General features: G+C 38.6%; 1 protein-coding gene across 1 annotated transcript in view; it reads left to right on the top strand.

Annotated features, from left to right (window-relative positions):
* LOC117715343 (vomeronasal type-2 receptor 26-like) overlaps positions 1–9,791 on the top strand; it is a 33,590-nt gene extending 23,799 nt beyond the window's left edge. The window contains exons 4-6 of the mRNA XM_034512113.1: positions 5,406–5,618; positions 6,284–6,407; positions 8,899–9,791. Of these exons, the coding sequence (XP_034368004.1) occupies positions 5,406–5,618; positions 6,284–6,407; positions 8,899–9,791 (1,230 nt within the window). The remainder of the gene's footprint in view (positions 1–5,405; positions 5,619–6,283; positions 6,408–8,898) is intronic.

The raw sequence follows: 9,791 nt of genomic DNA on the forward strand, positions 1-9,791 counted from the left end.
GGTTTGTCAGCATTTCTGGGATTTAAGCTTTCTCTGGGTGGTATATGGGTGCAGAGGACTGAAGCACAGGGTCAGCTCTCAGGCATAGATGGAAACCAGAAGGAATTCCCCAGCTGTGCTGTGGTTCCTGGGTCTAGGTGGGTCCCACTTGGAATAAGTATTCAGTCTGTAGTGGTGGTCTCACCTGTGAGCTTGGGTTTGTCAACACTCCTGGGAGACATACTTTCTCTGGCAGTATTGGGGTGTTGAGGACTGTAGCACAGGATCAGTTCACAGGAACAGATGTAAACTGGAAGTGTCAGTTTCATTTTCCAGCTTATATAATTTTCCTTTTCTCTGAAAGTTTCCTTTCACATTGCTACAAGGATGAAACATGAACAAAATTTCACTCCTGTGTATTTTTATCTCAGATCATATTCATTTCCCCTTCATTTTAAAGAATGATTTTGCTGATTCAATCTTAAAAGTAAATCATCTTCTCTAGGGAAGGATTATTTTTCATTTATTTCTTCAGAGAATATTTGTTTGCTTTTCTAAATTTTCTTTTTAGTTTAAATTACAAGGTTAGATGTAGTTGTTTTTATATCAATCCTATGTGGTCTATTAAAATAATTTATTTTATGACAGCTCCTTACAAGCATACAAGTATATAATACCTTCTGTTCACACCCATTTTCCTCCCTCCTTTAACCTCTCTTCATCCTCACAGATCCTCCAGCCTCCTACCATGACCTATCTTACATTCATGTCTTTTGTTTGGTTTTTCTTTTATAACCCACTGGATTTATGACTTACAGGACCTTCCATATGGGCATGAGTATGCAGTTATCCACTGGGGCAGAAGTAACACAAAAGTGGCAGTATCTTTGACAATGACTTCCTCTCCCCCAGAATCTTTTGGTTGCTAATTGTGCTGATGTGGGGGGTTGTACATCATTAGCCCCCTTCCTCATTTTTGGTTAAATATTTTTATGGGCTCAATCTGGTGCTGGTTCTTTACAGGCATACTTAGCTGCCATAAGCTCACAAGTGCCATGATCATGAAATACCTAAAAAACAGCATTTCATGAACCTCTTCCCCAGCATTTTGCTTTTGAATTTTCTATGTTCCCTCTTTCACAATGTTTTCTGTGCTTTGGGAACAGTCACATGGCTGTCTCATTTCAATTTGAGCACTCAATAGTCATTTTTTCTCAAGCACTGATGTTCTTGGCTAAGAGAAGATTCTTTGATACAATCTGACAATAGCACTATTCTATGTGTGTAAATATGTAGCAGGCAATTTAATAATATGCCTTCTTAGCAAAACAGATGTAGTAGGCTCACCCATAGGGCCTCTGATCTTCCTAGACATGGATCTTGAAGAGGTTTGCAGTAATGGGCATGAGTTTCTCTTCTTAAAAAGCCCTCAAATGCAGTCAGTAAACAGTTGTTTATCCCCATAACAGTTGCACCAGTATGTACATTGTGTCTGTGAAGTTGCTATTATAGAATGCAAGGTCCACAGTTGGGAAATGCGTCTGCTGACTTTTCTTCCCCAGTAGCTTGAAGTGCAGCTTCTGGCAGTATGAATAGTGCCAGACAGACAGACAACCAGAACATACAACAGGGAGGAAGAGCCTAGTTCTAGCCTTACTAATGTATCCTGATGCCAGGGTGGTGTCTTCAGCAACAGGGTCTTGCTATCTCGTTGCTATGGGTAAGCAAGGGCAATGATCATAACCTACATAGTCTTGGGTTCTTTTAACAGGGAGGTATCTTCATCTGCTGTAGAAATTATTTATATAATAAACTGTAATACCTCTGTTCAATCTCTTTTAAATTACATTTTTGAATTAGCTTATTGCTGTAGGTTTTTATTATTTTATTTTATTGAATATTTTTTATTTACATTTTAAATGTTATCCCCTTTCCAGGTTCCCCCCTCCCCGAAGTCCTCTAGTCCATCCCCTCCCCTGCTTCTATGAGGTTGTCCCTCCACCCACCAACCCACTCCTGCCTCCCTGCCCTCAAATTCCCCTACACTGGGGCATCGAGCCTTCACAGGACCAAGGGCCTCTCCTCCCATTGATGCCCAATAAGGCCATCCTCTGCTACTGTGGCTAGAGCCATGGGTCCCTCCATGTGTACTCCTTGGCTGGTGGCTTAGTCCCCGGGAGCTATGGGGGGGAGGGTCTGGTTGGTTGATGTTATTGTTCTTCTTATGGGGTTGCAAACCCATTCAGCTCCTTCATTCCTTTCTCTAACTCCTCCATTGGGGACTCCATTGGGGACCCAGTGCTCAGTCCAATGGTTGGTTGTGAATATTTGCCTCTGTATTTGTCAGCCTAAGGCAGAGTCTCTCAAGAGACAGCTATATCAGGCTCCTGTCAGCATCTACTTCTTAACATGTAGAAGCCCTTAAAGAGGAAAATGCTGTAGCTTTACATGTGAGTTCTTCAAATACCTTCAGGTTTGGTTAACTTACCCCCACTCTATTCTCTGTGACTCCCATCAATCTTTGCAGCTCTCCATCACATGATTCTCTCTATTCTACATTACACGTGTTCTGCTTTCCTCTTCCTCCTTATTTACAACCTTTATATTTAAAAGCTGAAAATTTTATTTTATTCAAACTTTCACAAGTAATTTATAGTCGTGAAAGAAAAGGGTATTATTTCTAAAAAGCTATTAAGCAAAAAGTTTAAACCCCCTTATTCAAATTGTTCTTGTTTTTCATAAAAAATAAAATTTGATGGCTAGAGTTCCCATTTCATCACTGATCCATTGAGAAATGCTCAGTCTTCAAATTTGAGTAGTAGTGATAGTGTTGCTAAATATCATGACTATCCTAATATCTACATACAGCCATACTGCTGTCATGTATTAGCTGTATGATAAATATTATTCTTCAAAGTTCCTGTAGAAAATTGTATGTACAACCAGGACAGAAAACTCCACCTAGGGCGTATTGTATCAAGGTCTACTGTGGTAAACAAGGTCTTTTCCCGCCTGCTCAAGGCTGGGGAAGGGCACAATTCCTCCCTTTTCATTTTTTTAAAGATGAGCAGTAATAGTAGCTGATTAGTGGCACAAGATTTACTTGTTTTCCATCATCCCGTCTAGGGCAGAGTGGCCAGACAACCATGTCTTAGGTTGGTGTCTATATCGATCCTTCTTACCTGTCAAGGAGGACAAACATAGCACTGTTGATGTTTGCCTCTGTCTTATGTCAATAGAAGCTCAAGAACACTCTTACCCATCTCTGACTACCGGCCTTTTATAACACACTCTTTCCCATACAGACCAAAGCAACATATAAATATAAACCAAAAGACCTATGAACATGCAGTCAGTGCATTTCTTCATAGCAATGGATAACTGTCATGGTAAATAGCTGAGCTTGTTGAGAGCAATCCTGCATGAAAGCAACCAATCTATTTAAGATATAAGGTCCAAAAATTAAAAGCAACAAGATTATAATTAATGGTCCAAGCAATAGAAATTAAAGTTGTAAGTACAAATGTCTCAGGTTTCTAATACAGTTATTAATTGGTAAGTCCATCAGGTATATGGGAAGTGGTTTTGAATATTAATAAAAAATACTTGCTTTCTAGTAAGAGTGGAGACTACACTCCAGGTTAACTCAGCTGGCAGATATGGATTTTGAGCTATCTTCATCAGTAGCGTTATAGTCGTTAGGCTCAGGATCCATGTCCACTTGACAAACCAATCTTTTAGGCAGACATCAAGCTCCATTTTCTTTTTGTGAAAAAAAAAAAAACACAGATAAAACCTTGGCCCCAAATTAAAACAGGGTGGGGACCATTCCATGTATTAGTTGGGGGGGGTGTCATTTAACCCAAGCAAATGAGCTGGAAGTGACTGGATGCCAGTGGTGATCCACTGAAGACTGACCTTTACCATCAGTTTGCAAAAAATTTAAAACAAATAAGACAAAAGCAAAGTGTGCTTTTGGTGACATTGGAGAGTATAACTCCCCTTTTTTGTCTTCAAAAGCCAAGTTTTTCAGAGTTCCTTGCAAAACCAGGGCAGAAGTGCCAGTAGCTGCTCCTCCCACACTCAGTGAGTTTTGAAGATATTTGAAAGTTCCACAATACCTGTTTCACAATACCTTATCCTTGAGGATTATAAGGAATCCCAGTAATATGTGTAATATGAAATTGTGAGCAAAACATTGCAAATTCTTGACTGCAATAGCCATTACCATTATCTGTCTTAATCTGATATGGAACACCAAGATAGAAAAGTAATGTAGGCAATAACTAATTACATTTTTAGTTGCTTCTCCTGTTAAAGCAGTTGCAACTAGAAAGCCTGAAAAGGTGTCAAGTCACATGTACATATTTTAATTTTCCAAAATCAGAAGTGAATAACATCTATTTGCCATAAATGATTAAGTATAAGTCCTCAAGGATTAACACCATTATGAAGAAATTGAGGACATTGAGAACTAGCTTTTACAATTTGACATACACATTCTCTAGAAATACCAAATTGTTGTCTCAAGCTATTACTATTTCAATGATATAAAAATGAGATTGTATGGCCAAATTAAGGCCTATAATCTGCCTGGTATACAAATCTGTAGATTTCTGGGGACCTCAGGCTGGTCCCTCTGTCATTTCCTGACAAGGGATGGCCCTGATTATCTGTTTTAGATTTACATTCCCCAGCCCAATGATTACTTTCTTGCACCTAATTCTGCTCCTCTCTTCTGAGGCAGCTCTTAGGCTGTGGATGAAGGCCTATCTATGATTCCCACACTTGAAATTTCACTTTCACCCCTAGATGAACTTGGCATTGGGTCAACACCAATTCAGCTTAGTTGTATCTGCTTAATGCACCTGGAATACAGCCTCGGAAAGATAACTAGCCCTGGCATCAATGGTGTTTATTGCTTACCATGCAGGATACTCTTACTTTTTCTATTTTCTGTGGAGCTCCACCAAAGACAGCGTTTCTCAGTCATCCCCCACCCCCTTCTCAGGTCCCTTGTTCAGGTGCCAGCTGTAGCCATTCAGTGGCCACAGACAAACTTGTTTCACCTGAAAGAAAGGCTGGAAATGAAAAGGAGACAAAGAGCAAAGGAAACATGGAGCCAAGACAAAGTTTTCTGACCAAGGCTCAAAGTTTAATATTCAGCACTTTGTATATATAGGAGAAGCCAATGGAACCCATCCTTTGTTTCAGCTAGATTATGTCCAAGGCAAGCTCAGCAGGCAGTCTATTCTTCTCAGTCCTTGTAGGAAGTTGTACATGCAGCCAGGGTGGATAATTCCACCTAGGTCCTATTGTAGCAAGGACTATTGTGGGAAATGAGGTCTTTTCCAGCATGAACAAGGCTGGGAAAGGGCACAACAGTGACTTACAGTGCAAGTTCTAAATAATATGTTCTCTTTTAGCTCCATCCATTCTTACAACAGGGCCAACTTGGGAGAAGCACCAATGTAAAGAAGGAAGGTTCAGCAACTGAGCTTGACATCCTTAATTACCAGTCTCTGCAGAGTGGTACCAAAGCTCAAGTGAAAGTTGGCGAGTTTGTCTTTGAATCTCACAGTGTTCAGCATCTTTCCCTAAATTACAAACACATAACTTGGGGTGAACACCAGAGTCAGGTAAGTATCTTTGAAGTCGGCATTATTTGCTGTTCTCAGAGTGGAATTCCTCAGAGAACACGGATAACAGGACTACTGAGTGCCATCAGGCTGAGAATGCCCTTACTTTGTCCTTTTCAATGCCAAATACCAGAACATTCTGCCTATAGAATCATTAAAAGATGAATTGATTCATTTTGAATGAATTCTTCAGGTGCTCTACCCTTGTAATGATCAGTTACACCTTTTTGTGCCTTTGTTTTTTAATCTTCTAAGTTTTGGGTGATTTATTGTTTGGTTGGGGATTTTGGTTTGTTTTCTGAGAAAGAACTTAAATTTGAGTGGATATGGATAAGGAGAGGATCTGAATAGACTTGGGGGAAGGGAAGGAGGACATGATCAAAGTATATGCAACCTTAAAAACTACATTAAAAATAACAAAATATGCTATATAAAAATAAAAAAAACAGATCAATGAAACAAAAATAAAACAAGAGTTCAAAAAGAGGAGAGAGGGAGGAAGAGAAAGAAAGAGATAAACAAACACTTTGGTTTCACCTTCTCTAAAAGCACGGTAGTTCTTTGTTGTTACAGTACACAGATGTTCTGCTGAAAGTTACCATCTGGATGCTAATACTGAATGTCATGTATTGACTGATTTCCCTCCTCCAATGTCTCCTGTACAGACTCCTGTATCTGTTTGCAGTCACAGTTGTCCACTTGGATTTAGGAAAACACCTATTGAAGGGAAACCATTCTGTTGTTTTGATTGTCTCCCATGTCCAGATGGAGAGATTGCAAATGAAACAGGTATTTGCAAAATGATACTGAATGTGGAAATTTCTAAAAATGGTTCGAATGTGGTAATTTCTAGAAGTGTTTCTGTATGTGGAAATGATACACCATGGGATACAGGTTACACAACACAACACCTGTAGGCACAGTTATATTTATGTATCTAACTTTAAAACAAGTTCTTGCTGTGTAGAGGTTGCAAAGGTTTTAATCCCAACTATCAGTATGTGTATCTCTGAGTATAAGGACAGCCTGATCTGCACAGTGAATTCCAGAACAGCCAGGGCTGCACAGAGAAAAACTCTTAAAAAACAAAACAAAAAACAAATGAAAATCTTGATTTCAATTTAATCATTTTGTTCCTGTTGTTTATCTGTTTGTTTTATTTGCTATGCTACATAGATTGGTCTCAAACTCCTGGCCTCTAGCAATCCTCCAGGCTCATCTTCCTGGGTGACTAAGACCACCTTAAGATGCTCCTGCATCTTAGAGTCTAGGATACCCAGTCTGCTAGAGAAAGTCTCAGGAAGAAAAAGGGATGCTCTGAAAAGTAATTTTAATCTATATTTCTAAGTTCTTCTCCAAAAAAATTCTCTCCTCTAAAAATTCTCTCCATAAGTTCTTTATTTCTAAGTTCCATTTTAATTTCTATTTTCCCTTTTAACTTCTAAATTCCTTTTTAGTTTCTAAGTTATTCCACTCTAATGTCTCCCTCATTTCTGTCTTGTTCTCTCCTCCTGCCTTAGTATAATAATGGCCTACAGGGTATTCATTTCTAGTTTTTCAAACAATTTCTACTGGAGTATATCACACATTTTTTTCCAACCATCACTTTTATTTTTTCACAAAAGTTCATTAAAAGTTCAAACATAAATTCAAATAATGAATTGAATTTTAAGTTTCCAACAGAGATTTTATTACATATGTATCCATTAGAACTCAACATTCATTATCTGTCATCAGCACTACGGGTTCATTGAAATTTAAAACCCATAATTTTGTGACTAAGTTATTATTGAAGTTTTGTATAGATAAACCCAGTAGCAATTTATTTTCTGTCCTTGCACTTACACTAAATCATTAGTTCTCTTTTCATAACCTTTGGTTTATTGTTTTGCAACCTCTTGGAATATGTTCTAAGTTGTAGATGCCTGCTTTCTGTCTCAGGATTAATTAACTGGTAACACTTGAAGACTGGCAGAGTTCTCATTGCAGTTTTAAAAATCAAAGAGGACATAGCAGTCCTACTACATACAGCTTAATAATTGCTAGTATAATTTTAGGAATTCTTACAGAGTCATCATTAAGAATTAAGAAATCATCTATTTGTCTATATATAATCACTATAAGAGAGTATATCTTTGTTAATCTACAGAAATCTACCTCAAAGAGTTAGTACTTTGTGATATGTGTATGTGTGTGTATGTGTGTGTATGTGTGTATGAGTATGTATAACAGGAAATGCATATTAATAAAAGAATCTTTGCTTATATGTATTTCCTTCAGTCTTGCTTAGAAGGGCAAATCCATGTTGACGTCACAGTCCATGGTGAAACCACCTCAGAAAATCACCTGCTAGTTTTCAGCTTTTCTAGATATCTCTTGGCACTCTCCATAATAAAAGCAAAAAGCTTGCAGGAATAAGAGCACCAAGAATCATTGAGGTAGAGAGGGCAAAAAGATTGTAAGAACCAGAAAGAGGACATCTGTAGGGAAGCAGAACTTGTTAGACATGACAGGATCCTTGAGCAAATAAACTCACAGAGGCATGCACCAGATCAATCCAGATCAAATCGGACAAAATACCAGAATGTGTGGGGCACAGGGTCAACAAACTCACTTCTAGCTAGAATCTATTGGAAGCTGATGGCTGCTGGAGGGAAAGAGTCAGGTGTTTGATTGTTTTGTTGGTTTGTTTTTCCAGATATGTGGTGCTGATAGGCAGCTCATGTTATGGTAGATGGCCCTATATTGATATGCATACAGGTGGCATTAACTGAATTCAGTGGGAAAAAAACAAGTAAAGTTGGGAGAAAAATTGTTGGAGGGAGAGAGAGAAGGAGTAGCAGGGGGAAGAAATTCATGGTAGATTTGATCAAAACACATGATATAAATGTATGATATTCTCAAGTAATAAAAAAATTAGTAAACAAAGGGACCAAAAAATATAAAAGCTTCAAAATGAACTTTCTTTTTCTTTTATATGTAGTAAAATATGATTTTTCATATTGCCTGACTTCCCTTTAACATAATTTCTAGATTTATGCTTCTCTCATATTGTTCAAATCCACTCACTTTTTGGACATAATATGGATAGAATATATCTGTATTTTTCTCTCATGAAAAAAAAACATTCATCTATTGTTTTTCAATATTATGGCCAGTGAATATAACCAAGGACATTTCCTTCAAAATTCGACAATTGTTCTGCACAAAATATATGTCCCATTTGTCCATCTTGAGAGTGACTGGTGGAATGTAATAAACCAATCTGCCTCCCTTTCAGATAAGGATCATTGCATCAAGTGTCCTGAAGATCAGTATCCAAATAAGCAGAGGAATCAGTGTCTGCCTAAAATTAAGGCATTTTTGTCCCATGAAGATACTCTGGGAGCTGTTTTGGCTTCTGTGGCCATTAGTTTAGCTGCCTTTTCAGCCATGATTTTAGGATTATTTATCCACTATCGGGACACACCCATTGTCAGAGCAAATAACAGAAATCTCAGTTATCTCCTCCTAGTTTCTCTAATGCTCTGTTTCTTTTGCTCATTAATATTCATTGGTCAACCTAGCATAGTCACTTGTGTCTTGAGACAAGTGATTTTTGGGGTTGTATTTTCTGTTGCCATTTCTGCTGTCTTGGCAAAGACCTTCATTGTGGTTGTGGCCTTCAAAGCCATCAAACCAGGAAGCACCTTACGAATGTGGATGGTGACCCGACTCTCAAATGCTATAGTCTGCTGTGGTTCCATCATTCAAGTGTGCATCTGTGCAGTCTGGCTGGGAACATATCCCCCTTTCCCTGATGTTGACATGCAGTCAGAGTTTGGGCAAATCATCCTGTTGTGTAATGAGGGGTCCACCCTTGCTTTCTATTGTGTTCTGGGGTACTTGGGCTTTCTGTCCAGTCTCAGCTTGTTTATTGCCTTTCTGGCTAGAAGGCTACCTGACACCTTCAATGAGGCAAAAACAATCACGTTCAGCATGCTGGTTTTCTGCAGTGTGTGGATTTCTTTTGTCCCCGCTTACCTGAGCTCCAAAGGCAAAACCATGGTGGCTGTGGAAATTCTTTCAATTCTGGCCTCCAGCGCTGGCTTACTGGGCTGTATATTTCTTCCCAAATGCTATGTGATCCTTCTAAAGTCAGGTGGCCATTCTAGAAAGAAGTTCTTTAAATGA

This window comes from Arvicanthis niloticus, chromosome 9, assembly GCF_011762505.2.
Source record: "Arvicanthis niloticus isolate mArvNil1 chromosome 9, mArvNil1.pat.X, whole genome shotgun sequence".
NCBI lineage: Eukaryota > Metazoa > Chordata > Mammalia > Rodentia > Muridae > Arvicanthis > Arvicanthis niloticus.